General features: G+C 37.7%; 1 protein-coding gene across 2 annotated transcripts; it reads right to left on the bottom strand.

Moving 5' to 3' along the window:
* Window positions 1–611: 611 nt before the first annotated feature.
* On the bottom strand, window positions 612–25,729 carry CWH43 (cell wall biogenesis 43 C-terminal homolog). Of its 2 annotated transcripts, none has more exons than XM_064712198.1 (16): window positions 25,611–25,729; window positions 24,622–24,813; window positions 21,461–21,581; window positions 21,194–21,348; window positions 19,671–19,872; window positions 18,636–18,724; window positions 17,099–17,353; window positions 14,233–14,358; window positions 12,120–12,199; window positions 11,088–11,193; window positions 8,211–8,346; window positions 6,869–7,018; window positions 4,444–4,588; window positions 3,763–3,824; window positions 2,555–2,710; window positions 612–1,046 (listed from the first exon to the last, which is right to left on the bottom strand). In XM_064712198.1, the coding sequence occupies exons 1-16, from the start codon at window positions 25,651–25,653 to the stop codon at window positions 959–961; spliced, it is 2,106 nt and encodes a 701-aa protein (XP_064568268.1). In that variant the 5' UTR covers window positions 25,654–25,729; the 3' UTR covers window positions 612–958. The 2 variants fall into 2 exon arrangements, with proteins under 2 accessions (XP_064568268.1, XP_064568269.1); XM_064712199.1 differs by lacking the exon at window positions 25,611–25,729 and adding an exon at window positions 25,070–25,182.

Raw genomic sequence — 25,729 nt, 5'->3', positions numbered from 1 at the left:
AAGCTCTGCACATATACTGATGGATCAGGAGCTAAATATAACATACATTGCCAAGAGACCCTGAGAAGACACAACATTTTACATTGTGTCACATGTGCATGGCATGACAGGGAATTCACTGCCTAGGTCAAAAAAGCAACATCTCTATTCAAGTGCTACAGAAGTGTAGTGCTAGAAAAGAAACAAAGCTTTCCCCCCGCCCCTTTATTACAGTTCATTTTTAAGTAAAAGTTACCACCAACTTTTCTCCCTTCTCAGAAACCTTGTTATGTTAAGCATGATTGTTCTTAATTCTTCATCAGTGTGTTCATGCAGGTGTCTCATAACCATCATTACTCAGAGGTACTCTGCTCTTCCCTTTGTAAAGGCATTGAAGTGTCTAATGTCCAGTTAATAAAATGAAGTCTATAAAAGTCACCTCTTTTTCTCCAGCACTATGGACATCAATTATCTGCAAATTGTTGTAAAACTCATTGAAGAATAAAATGTAGAATAGCAGCAGATGTAAATACTGTTTGAGTCAAAAAGGTGCACACTTCAAACACATACTTACTGCATAATTCCCAATTAAAAAGTACACTAGTTCCATTCCTATTTTGAAAAGCCCTAGGTCAATCTTTTTATTGCAGTAGCAGCAATAGCACTCTGAAACGTCATGATACATGATACCTTCACAAAAGCTGAAGAAGTTGTAGCCAAAACAAGTTCCCACCCTTGCTCTGTGGCATACAAAGCAGGTATCTGGCCAACCAGTTTATCAAAATGTGTGCATCTTCCCCCCCTCACAGTGATGGCAGCTCATTCAAGAAGGAAGTCCCCAGCTATTACATAGACATTCACAGTGTTGTGCAGCATGGGAGTTGCTCAGCCTTAAACAGTGTAGTCTTTTTGGCTGTCAATTCAGTTTCAAGCAACAAATCTTTCTTGTTGGTCTGAATAATAATCTTATTTTCTTGCTTTAATTTGTCCGTTTAAAATATTTAGGTGTGCTCATATGAAAGTGGTGAATAGGCACATAATTATGTCCATCTTTATAAGATCCAAACCTAAAAAAAATATTCAACAGAACAACACTATTACAACATTATTTAAACCATGCAATTAAATCATACAATCCTACTCTACTTCTGAATGTTCTAGGCAATTTATTTCAGAAACAGGGCCCAACTCTATTAAATGTACATCAGGTTCTATGAACCCTCTCCTGCTAAAGGTCTTTGAGTATATTGGAGACAATTAATTACATTGATTCTGCTCATGCTATAGGCAGTCTATAATTTGAACTCCAGATGAAAAAGCTGAGTGTTGCATTTATTTGCTTAAATTTTTAGTCCTAAGTTTTTAGTCCTGATTTTAGTGGAGATACAATTTAAACACCCATTGTATCAAAACAGTCAACTGTGTTATAAATACTGTACATCTTGCTTTTGCAAATTATGATGAAAATTTAAAATTTTTCAGGCCAAATTTAAATATGAAAGTTTTGACAACTGACTATTATGCTAGACAGACTTGCAAAGGTAAAATGGAGTACTTATTCAAAATATCAGTGCTAAATAATATTTAAGAGCAATGCCATTGTGTTGCTAAAGAAGTAGAGTTAATCAGAAAAAGTTAAATACATTCCAATAGGGTAAACATTTTCTGATTATAGGCAGACAAAAGAAATTAGGACAAGATTCTGTGCTGAAGTCAACTGAGAAAAATCTGAACATGAATGCTAACTGTAGGCAAGTTCCATCATGTGGAAAAGTCTGGGCAAACCCCTGCTTAGACAGGAAGCAGTGGTTGAGTGGTACATAAAAAGTGACTACACTCCACTGTCAGATGTATATGAGAAAGTAATATAATCTGCATTATGCATGTTAGGAGTAGTAAATGTGGCATTACTGGGAATTATTCTCTTTCTGGCAACATCTGTCACTAACTTCATGACTCTTTCACTACTAATACTTAACACAAGAATAAATATCTTCCTCTATGTATCTCTTCCTTATGAAATACCAGTGGGAAAATTATGGCAATTTAGAAATAAATTACTCTTTTGCATTAAACCTAGTCCTTTTATTTCCTTCTTGACACATGCAACATACTGTCTCAGGCATTCTTTTTAATTTTTGCTCCAATTATACGGTATGTTTTAAAATGCTTATGCAAAAAGTATTTAATGTATATATTGTATTTGATATTCTAAGTAACAGTATATTAAGAGCCCAATCTCCAGAGTGCTGAGAAAACATGGGAGACCTTTCATCATCTATCAAATGAGTCACCACACCACTTGGCAAATATCCCTATCAACCATCTCAGGAACTGCCTGGGTGAAATGAGCATTATTTGCAATTTATGCTGCGACACAACAGACTGATTTTCCCAGGGCATATGCCAAAACAACCGAAAAAATGGAATTACAAATCAGAAGTTCTTGACTTCTACCCTTCTGCTCAGTTGGGTACTGATCAGTGTCTCTCACTTTAGAAATAATTTTGTTCCTAGACTTCTCTTTTACCTGCCAGGTACATCATCCCCTTCATTTCCTATGAGACACACTGACCTGGGATTGAAATGGATGTCCTCAGGAACTTGGCTGGGATCAGTGACAATTCTGTCATTGTCAACATAGCTATCCACGTGATCTGGGATTCTAAATTTGGCCATCTGGACTTCTGAATCACTTAAACCAGCATGAGATATGCGGGCATAACCCAGCCTGTCAAATATGAGAAGAGTTAGTTTGAAGAAATAACCCAAGACAATTTCACCCCATTCTTAATGAATGTATCTTTTTTTTTCCAAGAGTTATGCTTTGACTTATCAACACAATTTTCCATTTCTGTGAATCTCACCTTCAAAAAACTGAAAGTGCTCCATAAACAGGATCATAATACCATGTCACAAGCATAAAAACTGAAAAAATGTGTTTGACAGTAAAAATAATGTCTATGTCTAAAAACCTTTTTTAAAAATTACAGCTTTAGAATGTGAGTAAATTTTCACTCAAAAGATTTCAATATTCAAGAAAGAAACTCAAGCATCAATTGAATGAATAATGAGAAAAATTCAAATTGCAAATAGAGTTTTAATTGAGGTTTTTTAGTTGCCTTTTTTTCTTTTTTACTCAATACTGTTAAGACAGCTATCAATTTTACTTCCTGTGAACACTGCAGAATCTGCAGTTTATTCAAAAGAAGATGAAGTCCATTTCGGTACAAAGATCACCAAGAGAATGATTTACAAGCAATTTGGGATTAAAAGATATGGAATGCATAAGTCTAGTGCCTCATTATGGGTTTACACAGTTCAAGTTTCCACTAAATCCAGCATAAAGATTGGCTGGATTAGATCAGCATTTTGCTTCAACTAACCCTAAAGCGTAGTTCAAAATTTGTATCTTCTGTGTCACATACAAATTAGGTCTTAGCCTTCACATTTTAGAATGAAGATGCAAAGCTAGAGCTTTGGAAAAATGTAGTTTTATGCTACCAAAGAAGAGTAGATCTGAATGTAATTCTGACACAGAATGATGAAACCTGTAATAGTGTCTTTGTGAATTATATTCAGAGTTCTTGTGAACTGGTGAATTATATTCACCAGTTCTTGTGACCCTAAGATGAATGTTTCACATAATTTTATGATAGATCCAACTGCCCATAATAATTGTTTAGAGATGTAAGACTCCTCCAAAATCACTTACAAAAGATTATAAAACTGATAACCATAAAGATACTTAAACCAACGAATAGGTGATTCCCTTTAACATACCTTATGACTCCACGATACATAATGTAGCTACACCATCTGTCCCGGTCTGTACTGTCAATGTCCTAGAGGGGTAGTGAAAGAGAAAAAAAGTCAAACAAATAAGGTAAGTGTTCATCTGGGTAGGCTTTAAAGCAGTAACAGAACCAAAGTGTAAACTCACTGCAGAAAAATATTTTGCCTAAAACATTGTACTAAGGTAGAAAGAAAAAAGCTCACTGTTAGACATGGACAAATCAGACAACTTTCTGGGTATCTCTTAATGCAGAGTTCATGTTTAATACAAAAGAATCACGGAATTAGAGGCTATCTGGAGGTCTCCTACTCCTAACCTTGGTCAAAATAACTTCAGACAGGTTGCTCAGGGCCTTATGCAGCTAACTTCTGAATATCCCCAAGGATGAAGGTTTCAAAACTTCACCAGCTCCCTGTTCTAATCCTTGAAAACCCTGTGACTTTCTTCTAAGTGACATTTCTCTTGGAGCAGCTGCTGTCCATTGCCTCTTGTTCTTTCACTGTGTAACTCCACCTTCTCTGCAAGATATCATGAGGTAGCTAAAGATTATATTTGAAAATGGGCATGTGTTTTCTTCTCTGTCTATAGCTAAGTTACCAATTTGAAATATTAAGCTGAGTGTTTGCAATATATATATATTCTCTAGAGATGCAGTATTTTTATATTACCTGCACATTTCCATTTTTTATTAATTCAGAATAGTCTCTGGATCCAGGTGCTGAAGTGATGTATCCTAGAAACACAACTTGTTTAGAGCTAGTCTTCAACAGGTTTGAAACAGCGATTGCTTGGAGTTTTCTGTCCAAGTCCTCTCTGAAAGAAATGGAAAAGACTTTAAGCCATACACATTTTAGCTCACAATCTTTGTGCTATGACATAGTAAACCACAAATCAATCTGGTACTATTTTTCTTTCTCAATATTAGAGAATATGAAAGTTGACAAAAAGCTCATTGATTCAAAATTATCACTACATTTGATAAAAGCCACATGGTCATGGTAGATGTCATTCACATTCTCTTTCTATCCATTACAGGAACGACATTGTCTATGACTGTTCTGTTTTTAATACTGATACCATCACTAGGAAATGTGAATGTTAGTGTTTTGGTTATCTAAGGCTTTGTCTCTGCTTGCACTTAAAATTTAACTGTGCTAGCACAATGGGGTGCGTAACAAAGAACTTACATGCTAAGAAAATTTTATTATGGATAGATCATAGTAAATAAAGTCTTAAAGTCTGGGTCCCATAATTTATGAAATGTAACTAGAGTTACATCATCCCATTAGCACTACTTAATTACATTTGGCATGTATTTCACATCTCTTTAATAAGATTTACACAAGAGCTCCAACATGACCGAAAGTGATAGTGAAGTAAGTGGTAAAATACTTCATTGGATCTCATTCCCTGTCCTTGGATTTGTCATAAAATAATGAAAAAGCAGTTCTCTTTCTATGATTCTTCATATTAATGACTTTAAATGGTTGTGTAAATCAAGTTGTCTTCTAGATTTTGATAGTCTGGGCTAACAGTAAAATCATTGACAGAGAGAGCTGATTTTGGAACCCGTAAACCCTGAAGAAGACAACAATTTAAGTGCAGCTGTGCTTTCTAAATAGTGGTACTTCTGGCTGAAGCAACTGTACTAGGGAGAAAGAGCACACAGGCAGGAGACAAAAAACCCCCCAACACTTAAGTAGAAGTGTGACCTAGGTGTATGTGAAGTTGCCTGCTCAGCTAGCTGCTCTTTCCAGAATGCACCTCTCCAGAAGATGGGATCTTTTAAAGGCACAGGCATAGTTATAGTCCCACATTTTAAAAATCCTATTTAAAAACAACCTTACCCTAGTTATCTAGTATTCTATAGTCTATGTCAATGTAAGCAGCAGAATAAAAAATATTAAAAATGAGCAGTTATGTGCAGTATTTAGCTACAAACTCATTCCCCTCTAAAACACAATCTAATTTGCACTCATTTCCCATGTGTCTCCTCAAATTTTCTCTCTCATCTTTATCTCATTTCTTTGCAAGGGTATAATACAATGTTATTTTCTTCTACTTTGACAAACAGTTTCTCAGACAGGCAAGTCTAATCATCTGTGTGAGGCACAGAATTAAATTCTGTTCTAGAGTTAAAATTGGGAGTGATTTTTGACAATTATATTTGTTTAATAAATGGGAAATCTATAAACAATTTGCAGGTTTCGTGCAGTTTCTACTCAGGGGAAGGAAATGGGATACAGAGAATTCCTTTGGCTTTCTAAGCAGCTTCTTTGTGTTATAATATTCTGCATCCTATCCATAAATTTGATGCTCCATTAATTGTAAGAATTTTTTTTTTAATTCCAGATTTTACTACATAGCCACAAACATACTAGATATCCCATCAAATATAACAGAACAAATATAACAAAAATAGCAGCTACATGGAGTATTCACAAAACTGTTTCTTACTAATATTCATTACACACAGGTAATCAAAACATTGTTTTCAAGAACTGAAATATATACCTTATTCTTTTCCATCACTTATTTGATTTATTGGTATAATATTGCTTTTCTGAATTCAGAGATCAGACTTTCCATTTGCATACTCTCAGAAAGACACTGAAGGATATTTTTGCTGTTGTTTCAACCCTGTCCTTTCTTGGAGGTTTCAGATGTTACTTTAAAAAAAAAAAAACCAACGGTTTTCTATTAATGGTACCTATCTCTAACTGTATCTCTCTGCACTCATTGTGGAATGTAATACATCTATTCCACATGCAAAAAGTCAGAAGGATGCTGTCTTGCACTGAGATGCATCTGTAGCCCTATAATTTGTTGTGACTTTGCAGAACTGTATCTTTAAATCCCTAGTAATTCAGATAGTAGGTTCAGCTGAGTTTTGCATGATACCTTAAAAAATGCTTCAAAATTTTAAACCAGTAGTTTAACCAATTTTAAACTGTCATAATATTTCTTCAAATGTGCCCTGCTAGAACCAGTATTACAGCAGCAGATTTTAAAGAGTACAAAATAAATCCTGGAAGTTCACAAATTACATTACATGTCTTTGTACACTCTATGTAAAATAAGTGGAATACACACTCTTCATTTCCGAAGTGAGCAACAACAAAATCAACCAGCTTCCCTGTGAAGTTGACAGTCAGGGAGATGGCAGGTGCAATCTCTCCCTCTGGAGATGGAAGGAGGTGATGGGTTGATTTTACAATTGGATACCTGGACAGTGCCATAATCCTACATGAGGAGAGGTTAAAAGTTACATTTTGTGATTCACAGGCATCAGAGGTGTGTAAGCAAATAAATGCGAGCAGAAATCTAACAGTCACTGAAATAGAAAACTGTAAGACAGAATACAAACCATGTCTAGTGGATTTTTCTGAATATAGAAAGTTTCCTTCTAAAATACTGCTTAACTACATGTCTAAAAATATATTATCAAGTTAATTCCTATGCTAAGAAATATATTTCCATAAATATTAATTCTTTCACTAAGCTTTTCATGATTTGTATTTCAGAAAAACACAGAATTTTATGCTACCAGAAAATAAAAGGTATTTTATTTAAAGTAGAAGTAGGTAGAAACATATCTTTAAAATGAGAGATTTCTCTTTTTTCAGCTTCTGTTTGGATATTTTGCACCAGGTTTTTCAATGTATTTCATTAATAAAATCTCAAGAATGACTTCTTTCCCCCATTCTGTCTCAAATAGACAGGGTCTGGAAGAAGAAAGTTACAAAATGCCCCTCACATATGGCAAAAATTAAATAGCCATAGCAACATAGTAGGAAGTTCTATCTGCCATAGAGATATGTATATCCCCCTGAAAATAAAAAGACACATTTTATGCCAGTATTTTATTTTTCTGGAGGACAAAGATGTTTAAAGATATGCAACTTGTAGGTGGTCAAGCATTAAGGTAAAATTAGACACAAAATATCTGTCAAACAGACATGCACCTTTCTATTCCCATTTCCCATTACACAGCCCAAGCTAGATATGAATTCAAAATTTCTTATACCTCCTGATGGGCTACATTTTCCAACTGCTGTCACATTTTTAAGTCTGCAACATAAAATTCTCATAGCCCAAAACAAAATAATGTGAAAAAGGCTTCAGATGCAGCACTTGGAATGCTAAACTTCCAAATCTGTACATTAAAGGGTAGGATGCCATTCTCTGCATCACCAAAACCAAAGCAGCTTATGGGGGCAGGCACCAAAATCTGATCATGTTTAGCAATGAGAACACTCCATCCACATGGCATGGTACTGCTAATGAATCAAAGCCTGTTGCTAAAGGACAAGCTTCAACAAGTGATTATAGTGAGCACTATTCCAACTATTCTTTGCTTCTGTATTAGTGCAGTTTGCATTGGGCAATATATTTACATCCATTTACTGTTGCTGTGCATGTGAAGGTGACTCACCCCCAGGTGTGATCTCTTGTGCTTGGACCAAAATCAGTGTAAAATCCCAGTCTTTCTCCTAGCCACATGGTTGGATCATGGTTTCCAATGAATGGTTTAGAGGCATCACTCTCTATAATAGTGATAAAATCTGCTCCTAGGATGGAAGGGAAAAAAAGAAAATAATTTCACATTTATAACTGCTACCTATAAATGGGACTTATAAATAAGTACATAATGTCATTATTTTGGTTACAGAGGGATGGACACAAGCCCTTCAGGAGTCAGTCAAGGCAAATCAATGCTGGCAACAGTCATGCCCAGACTTTTGGCTACTGCAGGCCACACAAACTCTGATGAAGATGCACTTAGTGTCTGCTGGCCATGGTTCATCCCTGGTGCATAACCAGAGACACCAGACTGCAGAATACAGCTGGCCTGAGCAGACCTCATGCCATTTCTAAAGCATTAGAGACACTGTGCACTCACAAATTAACAGCACAGTAGCAAGTCTACTGCTTTCAATTTCATAAACAAACATTACACAGCACACCTGCATTTCCCTTCATCTACCAAATCCTATTGTGCTTCAAAAGGTCCTGTGCAAGACACAGCTGGATGCTGTTACCAAAATAATTATTCAGCCCAGAGCAACCTTGCATCAGCCCCAAGGCACGGTAACAGAAGGGTCTGCAGCTCCAGTGAATTGCTGACCACCTGCAGCCACCTCACTTTCTCAAAGCACTGTGGTCCCTCCCTGTTTACATGCAGAGGTGTGGTTTTGCCAGGGGAACACGATGGGTTCCTCTACATTTTAACTGCACGGTACAGGAGAGCTGTGCAGTTCCTTGAGGAGCTGGCATCTAGGAAACACCTGCCCGTGCCTGAAGGAAGGTGGGAGTTGCAAGCTGCCCACAGGAGGGCTGAACTATTCAGAGCAGCAGGTCAGTATAAGTGCAGCACTAACAAGTGATCCAAGGGCTCCCTTCTTGCTGCAATTATGCCTCTCTTACAGTGCTCCCCTACACAGGAAGGCAAATCAAGTCACCATCTCATCCACAGCCCTTCCATAAGGAATTATGACCATCCAGCACCACAGAAGATTTTTGCTTTTGAAATATCATATGCAGGAGTGTGTAAAGCATTGTCAGCAGAGAAAATGGGAATGCAGAGTTTTTTAATGGATTCCCAGGTTTTTCCTTCTACATCATTAGCATACATGCTGATCACAGAAACAGTAACTGAAACCATTAAGAAGGGCTGATGTTGGATCCCTTCAGGGCAGACAGAAATTCCAGTGACAAAAGCCATTATATGTTGCATCTTCACTACTCCAACAGAGAGGTGAGCCCAAGGAATGCACTCCACCACACCTTTGAAGACAACTCCTACCCTAAAGCAGATAGCCACTCTTTTCTCTATGGCTCTCAAAATCAGAAACTCTTCTTATAGGAATTTCTAGACAAACTCTGAATGCATTTACTGACAATGTTAATATAGTATTTTATCTAACAATATGCATGTAAGATAAAACTCCAGAATACCACCTATTAGAAATTTTTTCCACCTATTTCCACCTATTAGAAATTATGATTTATTATTTATATTTTGGAATTTGCTGCCGTTTTGACTTACCAATTGTCTCTTTTAGAAGTGATATTTTATTACCCTAAAGAAATGCCAATGGACATAACAAAGTAAGCACTTTTTCTAATATTCATTCATTTAAACTATAGGTACCAGAAATTAATGCATTCATCAAAATTTATAAATAAATATGCAAAGATTAAATAACCACCCAGACATGAACTATAGAATCAGTTATGTAGAAGAATGCTCCAAATTTCAATTTATTAAATGTCCTAGCTCTTTTCTTGTATCACCAGATAGCCAACATAGCCCAGCTCTCTGAACCTTTGGTCATGGGACAAGGGAGTGAACAAGGTTAAAATCAGTCTCTTCACTCTTCACTAACTCCTGTGTATCTCTGCCACAAAATCAAGACTTGCACAGGAGCACTTTGTCATTGCTTGGGTCTGTAAAGCCTGAGTTCCTCAGGAAAATACTGTGGTGGACCAGAGAGCAGCAAATGCTGGAATGGCAGCAGGGGCATTTCCTAATTCCCTGAACTGCTTTAGATGTTAAACTGTCAGTCCCCTGTCTGCGCTATCTCATGGGCACTGCAGGAAAAGAGCAACACCTACAAGCACTCCTGGCCAATTCCTTTCAATGCTCTCTGCAACAGCACTCATCTTGAATCCAAATCCTTCATTTCCTATAGCTAATTTTCCAACCAAAATCCTGCCCATGAGCAACAGTTTAGATGCTCTTCTTTAGAGTGAAATCCTGACAACCAAGCTACAATCACTACTTTTCTTGTATACATTGCACTGGTTCAGTGATGGAAACAGACTTGTCTGTTTCTTCTCTGTACTCATTGTTAAGGGCATTTGAATTTCACATCCTTTAGGAATTATATAATGGTTCACATTAAAAAAAAAAAACACACAGGAGTTATAAAACGTTGTATTTTATGTAAAAGTATATTTACCTTTGTAAATACCACTGTATTTTATCTAAAAGGATATTATTTCATTTATGCAAAGAATTTCTCTATAGACAAGTAACTCATCAGCAGCATGAGACGAAAAATCCAAATAAGAAATATAATACTTCCTCTAATCAGAAACCTCTTTAAAAATATTAAACAAATTATCACCTCTGCAAATGGGTTTTTGACTGAAGTGATTATATTGGAACAGTTCAGAAATTGAGGAGAAAACCACTAAACAGGTTCTTGTGTTAATGTGAAAATGGCCTCAGTTACCAAGGTGTTTTCACTTGTCTCTTCAGATGAATCCTCCCAAATATAAATGAAGCACGGAAAAAACGAGTTACCTGTCTGATTAAGCAAATTAGCTGATCCTTCCAAATTAGACCATCCTTCATTGTCATATCCAAATCTAAAAGGCCAGATCATGGCAGAGAAATCTCTTTTTGGAACCTCAAAAAATAAATGGAAAAAAGTAAAATAAAGTTTGAATTTTTACATTTTACAGCTTTGCAGTAAACGCCATCAGACACATGGTGCCATAAAAGACATACAAGAAGAGATGTTTTACCCAATATATTTTCCTAATAAAGCTGTCAGAATCACAAAAGACTAAATCTGCTATTAAAAAGGGAATACAAGTCATCATACTTCAAATGAATTTGTACAAATGAAGAGGAGAGAGATAATGCATTTTTTCATCTTTCTAAGAGGAACTGACCACATTTTACCACACAATAAGGCAAAACTTGAATTAATTGAAAAAAGGCCAACCATATAAATCTGTGTGCATTTGTGAATCTAACACTGAACTCCATGACTGTTAACCATCTTGTTATTTACTACCTTTGCAATACCTTTTCTTGCAAGACAGAAAACTGGAATCTTCAAATTTTTTATCCAATTTCCATACCTAGACTAAGTCTAATCCATGTCAACCAACTTTTCAGAGAGCTTCAATTCAGAGTTATGATATAGTATAGAACCCTAGAATTCCTTCACCTTGAAGAAACCTCAGGAAGTTATATGTTCAAACTCCCCCTTCAGGAGATCAGGAGGCTAACAGCATTGTCCAGTTTGAATACCATTCAAATAAACTAATTTATAAAAGTAATGTTCAAATTGAACATATGAGACATGAATCTCTCAAATTTTCAAAATATTTTTCCTTCATAGCATGACTATAAATCTCCAAAGACACAGACATTTCAATTTGACATGAATTCATAAATTAAATTTTTGCATCTTCATTTATGCATTAGTTTTTCTGACTACTTGGTTGCAAAGATCTCTTCAGCCACAGTTAACACACCTGAGCTACTACACACACATTTTACTGTATATTTGAAAGTTACCATTGTCACAAACACCCTACTCACCCCTTGGCCCAACTTCTTCTGGTAAGTTTTATAACGTAAACCCAATCCAAGCAAGCCAACACCAACAAGCAGCCACAATACTTGAAATAGAAAAACAGAGAAAAATGGTTTTAATTTGAGAAAAAATAATGTTTATATTGCTGTTAACCAGGGCACTTACTCTAAGGTGTGCTATTCACAGAATGAGAAACGTGTCCACTTAAGTGACAGCACCAGATCAAGGCAGGATCTATGCATGCATGTGGAATGTGTATATATGTGCAAATACACTCTCCAAAACACAACATGCTGAGCAGATAAAATGTACCAAAATCCTTGGGATAGTTATGTAAAAATTACAGCTACTGAAGAATTCATTATAGAACATGAGTAAGAGCATCATGTAAACCCTTCAGTGTTTTCCTCCCTCTGTGCAAGCATGCATTTGTAGTACACAATAGTACACAATGGGCTTACAGAGTGCCCATTTGTTTGACATACTCTTGGAAAGACAGAGCATCTTCATAGAAAGCATGTTCAGAGCTTTCTATTTGCTCCTGTAACATTACAAATAACCACAGTGTGCACTTAAGAGCTCTCACCATTCAGCATGATTTAATTTGATGATCAAAGCCCTTTGCATTTATTTCATTTACACAGTGGCATATGCTATCTACAATGATTTCAGTAACTCCAGTTTGCTCTTTTATATATTTAAAAATATATTAAATTATTTTAATGCAAGTTTCCTGGAATGGTTTTGTGTAAAATTTAAATACATTTTATAATGGAAGATGTCAGAAAGAAGGACATGCTGCTTATATTAGCACAGATCAAGCAATTTCATACTCTGCAAGACACAAATGTGCTTAGAGTGGAAGCTGAGAAACAGTACAAGTGTGGGCATGATGAGGAAGTACAAGAGGCACTGTTGCAACATTACAAGGTTAGCTGAGCAAGAGCTGTTCTTTGTGACAGGTAGTATTTGGAAATATTAATTTACTTTTGTGAAATGTTTCTTAGCGGTAATATTCAAACCACTTGAAATGGTGCTCATGTCTCTGACACACAAACTCTCACAGGCCACATTCTTTTGGCTCCTGAGCATACAGGGTAAAGATCTCCATAAAGATTCCAGAAATAGCTCTGAAAAACTGTGAAGCACTATTGTCTTCTTTTTCCAAATGCAGCAAAATGTACACAAATGGCAGGCAATTTGATCCAAAGTCACAGAAGAAAAGGTGCAGGAATTGCAATCTTCAGCATCCTGATCTCTGTAGGGTTACCATGCCCTCATGCCTGGCATTTTGTTCCTCTACCAAACTTCATGCTACTGACAGGCATTTTTCTTTAGAAACAGTAAGCTGACAATGAAAACAAATCAGGCACTCAAATGATTGTAGAGAAATAGTTTGAAAATATTTGTATTCTTCAAAAGCCAAAAAGTTATAAAACCTCAAACATTTGATTTTCATTTCTCTTCAAAACCTAAGGAAAAAAGGAAACCCCATACATATAATCTAAAAATCTGGGATCCCTAGGTATAGTTGAGGGACAGGCCTGGTCTGAACACACAGCCAGCCCCAAGCATTGTGCTGTGCTGCTGGCCACAGCAGGCCCTGCAGGACAGCCTCCTCATGCAGGACAGTGCCACACAGCTCAGGGCCAGCCAGTGCCACCACCCTGCCAGCCAGCTCACACAGCCCTGGCAGTGCTGTCACACCAAACCGCCTCAAATCGCCATACTGCATGGCTGGGGAACCATTCACAGCTTCTGTACACACCATGTCCATCCCAAGGCCCAGAGAGGCCTCCTCCTCAACCACTGAAACAAAACCACCCATGATGATGAATCCACTTTCACATTTTGGTTTTTGCCCAGTTTCTTGTCTCTGTTTAATATATTCCATGAGGAATAGCCTCTATCAGTCATAATCTCAGTGAGTCAGCTCCTTCAGTAGTATATGCCATCATTAACCTGGAACTGGGGAAATACCAGCCACCAGTCTGTCTCTAAAACTAGCACCAAAAAACCATTTCTAGAACACTGCGAGAAAATACTCCATAGCACTACTTTTTTTCCTCAAACACTATTTGTAGAGTCATGGAGAAAAGTAACTAAAATTATACTTACATAGTTTAATATAGTTTTTACTCCTTTTGAAGAATGGTTTTTGGTTGCTTTTCACTTCAAAGACAGAGCTAAGGTCTTTCTTGGGTCCTGTTAGAAATTCTATCCCAATACATAACATTATAAAACCTGTAAAAATACAAGTGATTAGTTTAACATATTAAACATTGCTCATAAACACTTTTTGTAAACTCCCAGCTGTTGTGTTACAACATAACAACCTTATGGTTCCAACAACAAAGAAGATTCAAAGCAAAATGCACATAAATGCCATAGCTAATAAGGCAATGCAGGAACTATGAGATTTATTGGCAACACTCTCAAGCAGAGTGAATTGCAGTGCAGTTACAGGGTATTATGTCAAAAAGGCTAACACATGACTGATAAAATATGCTAAAATCCTTCCAGGCCCTATTGATGGCTACAACTCTCAGCTGAGCCCACTGTTTTCAAAGTTTACTGGAATTAACCTGACAAGAACAATTGAGTTACTCCTACATATTATAGAACCTTAAAATAACAGCTTGATGAAAAAAGTACATTGATGATTGCACATACCTATTATCTTTGACAATGAACTGCTCTGTCACCAAGATAAAATTAACACATTTTTCATATGGGAACTACCAAAGCAATTGCTCAACACTTTGTTATTAAACAGGGTAAGCAGACTGCTGCAGTCCATTTAACATGGCAGCACCTTGTATTCTGGAACTCCAGAGCCAACAAAACTAGTTCTGCTTTTTAGGAGCAGAAAACTAAACACACCTACAGATACATTTTAAAAGTTAGTAAGCAACTTCAGTGCACTAACTGATGCAATGGGTGGGGATAGTATCTTTTCAATTAGTAGCTCAGACTAATATACAAGGTCTTTTCCAATCCCTAATGAGATAAAGAATCCAATTACTTACAAAAAAAACATGGGAGGATAATGAACTGGATAAGAGCTCTGCTGGAGAAGATATATGTCCTTAATATCTTTGTGGCATAGTTAATTAATTATAGAAGCCATATTTTACTTTAGAGTAATAGCTAACTGTTACTCAGTATTTTTTTTATTTCCCTTACTTGTTACATTAGGTGTAGTGAAAGTTTGAAAACCAGGACACTGGGTCTGCACAACGAAGGGGAAGGCACAAAACCTTTCTCAAAGGGTGATTGATTCACAGCCATAAAGTTGACAGAGATCAGGAATCTGACCCCTCAGCATTATATCACATCACACTGAAGCAGCACAGAAGTTTTGAATTTAATGATCTTACTTTCATTGTCACTTTTCGTGGTGCAGTTCCCTACCCAAACTGCAGCAAGAGAAAGGCAGGATATTGGACAGGAGAAGAAAGCAAGAAATAGCACTTGCACCTGGAAGAAACCAGAAGAAAATGAGCAGTTTGCCAGAAAGCCAAGCTCTAAGAGTAAAAGCACAGCAACAAATACCTAGTCTCATGGTATAATCTTTGATAAGCTATGGGATGGCATAAAAAAGATAGAAAATGCATTCCCAGATGGAAGTTAAATTCATGCAGTGCCATCAGCTGAGATGTGTTCCATTTACAGTGTTCTTTTCCAAAGAGAAAATTAGGGCCATCTCTCTGTTACCACTCAGTGATCACACCAGGTAAATTAATCACAAGAGTGCATTTCAAAGGAAGTAACAGAGAGGAATTTTGAATAAAAGTATTTCTTTTGTGAAAGCATTACTCGAGAAAGCATTTGACACTCCTCTACCACATGCTTTCTTCATATAACTTCAAAAAAAAAATTAATTACCTAGGATAACTGTTTCTAAAGACTCCTCAGAGTGCTTTCAGAACAAAGAAAGTAATGCAATAATGGAATTAAATTCTCCTAAAACATAATGAACTTAAATCCCTCATGTGAATGCTGTAATATAAGAAACACACCTGAAGAGTAAGAAACTGGAGTGACACAAAATAGTTGCAATGACATTTATGAAATCTGAAACCTTTGGAGCAACAAGTTAAACCCAGCATTCATTAATCCTTTCCAAATAAAATATACTAATGCGTCACATTTTAAAAAACGTCCCACACAATGAGCCCAAGATCATGTTTGGCATTGTTAAATATAGTCAATGAAATATGCCATTGAAACATGTTAGTACATATTGCAAAAAAATTTCTGGAGACAAAACCAGGAAGGGTTGGTTTCCTTTCCACCTCTCCACCCTCATCAAGTCATCATTTTGCTAAAGCCCTTATATTTGCTCAACTCAGTTTTTCCTGATTTGCAGCTACCTGACAGTTTCTTTTCTGCCTGTCCTGTTCTCGTGTTTCTGCTGCTACAGGCTCATCTGAACGCCCCCAAACATGCTGGTGTGTCCACAAAACATAAGGTGGAGCCACAGGAGAAAGAAGCTCAGGTCTCCAGTGTAGACTAGCTAGATGAGCAGGGTGCTGCACTTTGCTCTGCAGAGCAGGGCTAAATAATGCACTGAACTACATTACAGTCCCAGTAGCTACCCTGTTACCTGAGGCACTGCCACCTTAGGTAACCAGCATATTTGTGCATTCACACCCTGGATTGCAGCCATATTTTTAAGGTGACTGGATAACAGATCTCTTCCTCCACTGCCTACTTTACTTATCAGACATTTTTCCACTTTGTCATTTTCCCTTAACTGAATTCCATTTCCTGTCCACATTTAGACTATTTCTAACAGAAAAGAAACAAGTAGAATATTTTTTGCATGTCTCATTAATTTTTGCACTGAAATTCTTACCACAGTAAGTAATTTAACAGTAACCAAGCATTTGAAAAGACTCTTTATACACTAGATACATTTCACACGCCTGTCTGAGGCTAAAGCAAGCATATTTGTATTTGCTCATTATCACAAATGTACCTAGAAGAAGATGGGAGCTTTCTCTAATGTAAACTCCTCCGGGTACAAATTTATAAGCTGTACACCACACACAGAAGAACAATTCAAGAACGTAGGCAAACATGGCTGTGCTCATGGCTTTCCCAGGATGGGGACAGCTAACAAAGCATCCCGCTAGCTGAGGCCACACACACATAGTAAAGACCCCAAGAATGTTGCCTGCAACAGCAGCACTCCAGGTGTGTAAGTAAAGCAGACCAGCTGAAGATGCCAAACCTGTGAAGGGATAGAGAACAATACAGTAAGTCTCAGTCAGGTGTATTACCCACCACACTCATTTTCATATTTTGGCTAGTGAAAAAATAGTCTGGGAAATATAATGGTGCTTTCTAGGCTTAGAAATTGCATCACTAGAAGGACAGGTATTCAGTAGCTAAAGAGAGTCTTTTATTTTTCCCAATATCTCATTCTTTTAAACATTGCCTATTCAGCTGAAAACAGTATAGCAAAAAGGGCAGAGAAATGTCATCAAGAGCCAAAACCAGTTTTTTCTTACAGAGTTCTTCAGCACAACAGAGGAGTGATGCAGCTCTTAAGAGAGTAACAGTTATAAATCTCTTTTACCGCAATACAGAAATAATCAAATAGATCAATATGAAGAGAAAACATATAATTTCCTGATCTTTCCCTGTAGATAACCACAGGATGGGCAAGAAAGCAACTATTAATCTTTTACTGACTGCAAGATCCTTGACTTACCATGCTATCTTTGATTTGGGGATTTGACTCTAAACAGAACACTAGCAACCACAGAACCTCTCTATAACAGGATGACTTCATTTTAAAACATTATTGTAGATATGAATATTTACTGTCACACCATGAAAGCAAATGTATAGAAACACTTTTAATATTTAACTTTAATACATCAAAGTTCTGAGCATTTTAGAATGCAATGCTTGAATCAACTAAAGAACCTTTCTGAGCCTATTTTAAATAAGCAATGTGTGTGCATCAAAAATCAAAAGTTCATCCTTACATTACAATCTGCACACACATTTCTTAACACTAAAACCTGCCTGTTCATACAATTTTACTGACTGCAGAACTTAGCAAGTAAAGATACAGGAGGCAAGCTTGTCTCCAGGTAGACTGCTTTTTAAATTATAAGTTGTTTTGCCTCCTGTGGAGTTGAGAGGCTTGTGTCCTCTGAACCACTAACCCTAGATGTGGCCTTATCATAGAAGCACTAAGGTTGGAAAAGACCTCTAAGATCATCAAGCCCAACTGTTACACAATGCAGGTGGTCAGAACTGAGATGCTGCTCAAGGGAACAGAACCTTAACAGGGCTTCTGAAGAAATAACTCTGCTCTGCAACGGCCTGGGGATTTGGCCTGTAACCCTCAGTCAGCTGGTGATGTATGTGCACTACAGTCGTGGGAAGAAAAAAGGAGGCTTTGATTAACCACCCTTTTCTGAGATGTGGTGTCAGGTCAGAGGACTTGAGTAAAGGGAATAAGGTAACAGACAAAAATTCTGCTCAGGATTTGCACCTACCTATAAGAAACAAGGCAAAACTGATGATAGAAGACCAGCTCCAAAATGAAAGCATCAGTCCATGAGCAAGGCCCAACAGAACTGTACCTCTGATACAAATATAAGGAAAATCATGAACTAATACAATTTTTAAAACACCTGATATTTAAAAAAAACTTTCTAGATATACAGACAAGAGTTCTTGGTAATATATTATAATTATATTACTTTAAACAAAGCTAATTTTTGCTCACATCCAGCTGCATTTTCTTCCCTTTATTGGATGTAAAAAACATCCAGTTGAAAATAATGGCAATTTATTGTAATGTGTAAGTGAGCCATGTTCAGCAGCAAAGCAGTTCACTGAAGTCTTGGTACAAAAGGCAAAAACAACTCAGAGAAAACAAAAGGGAAGAATCTACCCCAAACAGAAGTATTTTTTTCATGTCAAATAAGGAATCCTAAAGAATCTAACACTGCTCTCAGTCTTGGGGAGCTCTTTTGTATACCTATTCCAAAACATAAACACTGTCAACTGCCATCGCATGTAGTTTACTCAGAACAACTAATTTGTTGTTCTTTCTAGATTTGGGAACCTGAATGAACCACACACAGTATTAAGGCTACATTTTTACTAATCAAAACTTCTTCTGAAGTACATATTTTACTAGTGCACACAGTTTATTTATACTTTGTGCATGTATCTATGATCATCGCCTCTCTGAAGCCAACTGCTAGACTAATTTACTACATATTATAGATGCACTGCATTCATAAGTCCTTGAACCTCAGTCCTAATCTAAAAATTGTTTTGAAATGTGGCAAACCAAGATTTTAGTGCTGAAATAAAAATAATTCTGTATCAGAAAATTTTCAGGTCTGGACAAAGTGCTCAGCAGTATCTCAAAGGAAGAATGAATTCTCTGTGTGAAGTACCTTGTACCCACTAGTTTCTGTCTTATACCATCATCAGGTTGAGTTTTAATTTGTAATCCACTACAGCACTGGATTTTCATTACAATTTTGTAATCATCATCATCATCATCATGCACTTACCCATATGGATTAGGATCTGGACCTGTATGTGGATGTCCACTTACTGCCCATCTGGAAATTAGGGAAACCTCCCCAAATATCCACAGAGTGAGGAACATGAGGCTGCCAAAAGCAATCCCTGATGAAAACCAATGAGGATGGGAAGCAGTCTCTCTAATCACATTACCAGTTTTGTTTGTTTCTTGTTTCCTCTTGTCTCTACCTAGAATAAGAATAGAAATACAGCTAAGCAAACTGTCAAATCCTATTAGCAAGAGTTACTGAGAAAACGAAACAGCCAAAATCACAAATTTACTAGAATAAATTACATACACAAAAGCTAATTTATCTGATTAGGATTGTGTTATCAGAAATTGATAATACAAAAAAAAATTCTTTACTAACAACCCCAGATCTGTCAAGAAAATATATTCACCCTAAATGTTCAAAAATGCCAACCTGCCCATCTGATTATTTTCCATAAGAAATTTTAAATGTTTAAATTGGCCTTGAAAATCAGCAGAAAAGTTATTAGAATTTGTTCAGAGGCTTCTGTTCTCTGAAACTCTAAACTCTGATAAGAACAAAACCTGACACTTCCAAATAAGCCAGAAATAAACTCCCTTCCTTCTTTTTTCCATGTGCTTTAGAACCACTCTTACCTAAGGAGAAAGCAGCACCTTTAATTGCATAGACATATCATTTTGTCACCCACAAACAAGACAGATTTCCTTCCTAATCTCCTGCAGCAGACTCCCTTTCTAAATTCTGATGAAAGCTCAGGCTTAATTTAGATTGTGCAATGCAAGATTACAGACAATATGCATGATGCTAATTTATACCCACTTACACATAGATAAGGTTTTATCTTTCAATTAATTCATTAAGGTTATACTGAGAAGGAGGAAGGATATTCTGAGGATTTAACATGAGCTGCCTTAACTAACCAACCCAGCCTTGCTGTCTTCCTTGGCAATGCCACCTCCACAGTTTAGCCTATGCCAGCCCCCATTACTGTGTACTCTGTGCAAACACTCCAACAACCTGGGCAAAGTGTAACTGGGACAACTTGTCCGCTCCTCCAATTCTTTCTATTTTCACATATCAGCTGTTCCCCAACTGTGTCTCCCCTTCTCAGTTAAAAGATATGTACTGGCAGAGAAACTCAAAGTGCAAACTGAATTAAAAAAATAACAAAAACACCAGAAATGTTTCATGCTGGAAAGACAATAATTCATTCTGATTTTATTGGTCTATCTTATGCCTTTGTTTGTGTTACTGTCATATTGTTGGCACTGCAATAAGGAAAAAGAGGCAGTTCTGGCACCAACTTACTACCACTTGTATGAATTGTGATACCAGTTCTGCCATATTATGGGCAGATGGAAGTACCCCACAACTTCTAAAACCAGCAATGCTCATGCAGCAGGTCTAAAACCAGATGGTGTTGGGGATAAAAGTCAAAGAATCAAAACCCAGTGACACATAGCTAGATATACTTTAGGCTCTTCTCATAACCAGCATCTTTGCTGTAATATACTTACCTGAATGGATTTGCTCCACTGCTGCTATGAAACCAATTGTCAATATGACAGTATTGGCAACTTGTGAGCTCCAGACTGGATTAAGGGATGTGTACCAGATACGAAGAACAAGGAGCATTATCTTGCCTAGCATGAAGCCCCATATCCTGATGAACCTGTAAGAATCAGTTTTTGAAATAGTGAGACATCTGGGGGATTAAACAAAAAAAGAAAACAGCTTTTAATATAAAAAAACATCAGTTAAATTCCATCAGAATAAGAAAATACCTTTGTAAACTGTTTCCTGACCACCATGTTACTGTTTGAACCAGCAATGAAGAAGAAACACCAGCAGCCAAGATGAGCAGTCTAATTGAAGCATTTGGTGCATGGTATGATGCTAAGCTTCCTGCAAACAAATACACACAGAGGTTACTTTAATGATCAATAGAGACTGGGTAATAAGGATTTCCTGTGCATTAGGTCAACATTTTCTGTAATTTGAGCAGCTATACCACTCATCTGAAAACACATGACACTACACATTTTTAAACCAACAAAAGAAATGTAGATATGCATACAAACTGGGTATACATGGTTTCATAGCAGTTATAATTTTCAAGGAAAAATTTTATATGAAGCAATTATCCAACAGTCCAAGTGATTGCCTTTTTTTAAGTACTTATGGTGATTGATTCCATAGAGAGGATGTATGGATATGTAAGCATATACAGATATTCTTCAACCATGCACTTAGATAATTCAAAAGCCATAAAGTTTTATGTACTGTGACTGCTCCTTTCTAAAAAGGATATAGCTTTTGCTGCAGTGCACTTACAAAAGTAAGTACCCTGTGGCAAAAGCCATGTTCTTTATGAGACAGGAGCAGTCACCAAACATAGCACAGGGATTAGTAATCAACTGCCTCAGTAGGGGTGCACAAGGCTTTCTCTGAAGTCTGGTCTCAGAAGTGGTCAGTACCAGCCTGTGCCAGTCTATTACTGACAGCTACCACTTTCCCAGCCACTGAAGGAGAGCATGTGCATACCTTTGCCATTTCCCAGGGCACAGTGACCCCACATCACCAGCAGTTTTAAATTCTGCTAACAGGTTTCCAATTCAAGTGACGATGGACGACATACATTCTCATAACTTCAGTCAGCGTGGTAAATTCTGGCCCAGGACCAATGACAAACAGCAGGAGAAGCAGCAACACTTATGATACCAGCCATTGGCTGAGTGAGTATGAGTCAAACTTGAGGAGAAGTTAAGCAAGTAATGTCAGAAATGGCGCTGCAGATTCTGGCAACGCGTGCTAGGAATCCTCCAACTGTTCAGCTGCTCATTCTGCTCAGAGTAAAAGATGCAAAGCTTGCAGCCAAGGTGATAAACAACATCAATGTGCAGTGAAGGTGTACTTGCATGAACTTCAACAGAGGTTTCATGTACAGTACACACAGATTTCTGTCACTAAATTGTGCTGGCAATCCCTGAACCTGCCTCTTCAAATATTTCATCATGTGTGCTACCCTGACTAAAGGTAGCATGGGTTTGCCAAGTTAGAGCAGACACACCTTTACTTGCTGGGCAAGTACACCCAAGGCTTAAATATATCTATCCAAACACCCAAATTTAACTTATTTATGTGAAGACATAGATGCAAATAGAACTACCACAGGATACTTTACTGTTGTTAGTTTGTTTTCAAATAGAACACAAAATCAAGTAGCACAAAAGGATGCAGAAATTAGAAGTTGCAGGGAAAATAAAGCTTCCTCAAAAGGCAGAAAGAAACAGAATAGAAAAAAAAATCATCTCTGTAAACATTCTGGTCTTAGCTAAGCATGAAGAATTTTCTTATTTTTTGATTGTGAAACTGAAGACTGAGTAGAATGGGGTGGAGCATGCATGGGGTAGATTGTTCTGCCTGACAATCCAACAAGTCCCAGAGGAAGGCCATGGCCTTTTTGAGAAGAAAAAAAGATCAAAAAGAGAATGAATAAAATTGTCTCAGTATGAAGGAGGAAAAACGCAGGAAGAACTGAGAAACAGGAGAATCAGCAACATATAAAAGACCATCATAGGCTGGTCACTGCTCTCTATTTAGCAGAACAAAAATTACACATTTCTAAGTGATTTCCATCTCTTTTGGTAAAGTGAACTAGTAAACACAGCAAGGTGATCTGAAGGATCAACCTTAAATAAACATGGCAAATTTTGTGTTACTGTCACATCTGAAGGAAGGTAAGGTGCAATTTTAAATGCTTATACTCACTCCTACTTTCTAAACTAGAACTTGCAGAAGGCAACACACAAGGCACTGCTGCAAGAAACTGAAGATTCTGCTCACTGAGCAGCTTATTACAAAACAACAAGTTCTAGGATGGATATAATGGGAAGAGCAGGAAAATAAAAGAACGTGGTAAGAATGAAAATCAATGACACCAACAAATTCTGCTAATTTCTAGTATTTTTCTAGAGATAAAGAACAAGAATTATTTTTTAAAAAACTATGCAGGGAAAGTAAAGATTGTCTTAATCTGTCTTCTAACAGTAAAAGAGGAAAACTATAAGGAAAGTTATTATCTGTCTATCATCTTATACTGACAAATAAGGAGCTAGGACCTGCTGCTTGTGAAACACATCACTCTGCAGCAGCATTTTCACCTCTACACTGGATGGAGACCTTTGTCTCCTCTGAGTTCATTTGGCGTGGCAAACTCTCACTTCTGAACGTGGCTGTAGCTGCCAAACCTTCCCCCAAAAAACTTTCAAAGAATCAACAAGAGCTAAGATTTGCACAAGTTAGCTGAAATGGAAGTAGGAATTCCAGATAATCTTGGTTTAAGGAGGAGCCTGTGGAATGGGAAACGAGGCATCTATTTCCTGAGTATAAGATCAAATTTTGTCCTGTGCAACTGACCATGAAAGAGTTATTTCATATTTAGGATGAACCTATAACCCCTCTACAGACATGCAGATAGATAGATTTAATTTAAAAAACACATTCTTAGAAGAAAAAACTGCCTCAGAAACTAAAAAGAATGTTTCACTCATAGAAACTAGCCCCAAGGTGCTCTGTAATGCCTCATCCCTACCCATTGTCACAATTCAGAAAACACCCGCTCTGCTGCTATTTGAGTGATACTGAAAACACCTTTCCTATTGGACATCACTCTTACTTATTGGACACTACTCTTAAAAGCTCCTAGAAATAAAAGTGAAATTATATTTTTCTGCATTTATGCGATACAATGGCTACAAAAATTATTTCTCTGATTATAGCTAAAAGCATGAGAGAAAAAAGAGAAACCAACAAAACATGAGTCTGGAGAGAGTGAGAACTTCTTATTCTTGTCTCTTTTTGTAATAGTCTGATTTTTGAGGCAATTTGGAATGTTTGTTCTTATGTACTGATGACAAAACAGAATGTATAAGTGCATACTTACCAACCATAGTCAGTCTCAGAAAGGCTAGGACATACTCATTGTTAGCCAACCTCCAAAAAGGGCCAATTGTCAAGATTATCGGGGAAAAGAAGGCAACAGCAAAAACTTCTATGCCTGTGAGTGCCAGCGTCTGAAGAGGGAAGTAGTAGATCATTGGTGGCAGTGCATGGTAAAGAGACCAAGAAATGTAGCCTAAAACAAGAACAAACCAGAAAAAGAAAACCCCATCATGTATTTTCAACAACAAGATTTCCTGGAGATTACTTAAGAGGTACCATTTTATACTTTCACATATATATAGACTATCAAATGTATTTGAAAGCAGTTCAAACAACAACAGCCACCTTCTTTGAAGAAATGTTTGTTATTTCAAGTTAAACAAACACATTTTATGAGGAAATAGAATTATGAAAATAAAACAGCTCTTCTCCCACTCAACGGTTCGTACTTTGAACCCCAGTGAGGTGCTGAACCTCAGCAAGGATCCGTGTTCAGATGGCTGGCTATTTAAGCAGCCCACCCACAGCGTGAGGGCTCCTCAAAGGCAGACGGGTGACAAAGGAATTATTCTAGTAAATCGGTGTGCTGTTCTCCCCTGGAGACACCTTCTCCGGGCACAGCAGCACTGCGCTGGGAGTTTCCAGCCTTTGCAGGAGATGCACCGAGCCGAGGACACTGCTCGGCGCCCTGCCTTGAGCAGGACAGCACAGCACCGCCTCTGCAACACCTGCACAAACACTTGGCCCGGAGCAGCAATACATTCTGGCTGATCCGAGAGACAAAAAGCAATCCAGCATTAGAGGAATAAAGAACCCGAAGAAGAACGCTCAGATGAGAGCACTATTTACTCGTCCCAGAGGGGAGCTGTTCATGGGCGACACGCTCGCACGCAGGTGAGCCCCGCGATGCCTGCCCGGCCGGGCCCGGCTGAGCCCCGCCGCCCTCAGCCCCGGCCCCGCGCCCCCAGCCCCGGCACCGCCGCCACCTACCCAGGACAGTCTCCGAGAGAACGGCCTTCCACAGCGGGAACATCGCCCCGGCGCTGCCCGGCTCGGCGGGGGCTGCGTCCCTCTCCCGGGAGCCGCGTCCCGAGTGCCCGGCAGGGCGC

This window comes from Zonotrichia leucophrys, chromosome 4 (genome assembly GCF_028769735.1).
Source record: "Zonotrichia leucophrys gambelii isolate GWCS_2022_RI chromosome 4, RI_Zleu_2.0, whole genome shotgun sequence".
In the NCBI taxonomy this organism is placed as follows: domain Eukaryota; kingdom Metazoa; phylum Chordata; class Aves; order Passeriformes; family Passerellidae; genus Zonotrichia; species Zonotrichia leucophrys.
This window is presented reverse-complemented; position numbering and strand designations above follow the sequence as displayed.

What these genes read in the sequence shown, in the direction of transcription:
- CWH43 (XM_064712198.1), bottom strand. Translation starts at nt 25,653, where the DNA reads ATGTTCCCGCTGTGGAAGGCCGTTCTCTCGGAGACTGTCCTGG. An exon ending in TCAGGAAACAGTTTACAAAG is followed by an intron (nt 21,349 to 21,460) that starts GTATTTTCTTAT and finishes TGATTCTTACAG; the next exon opens with GTTCATCAGGATATGGGGCT. An exon ending in GACATCCATTTCAATCCCAG is followed by an intron (nt 1,047 to 2,554) that starts GTCAGTGTGTCT and finishes TATTTTTTTTAG; the next exon opens with GTTTGGATCTTATAAAGATG.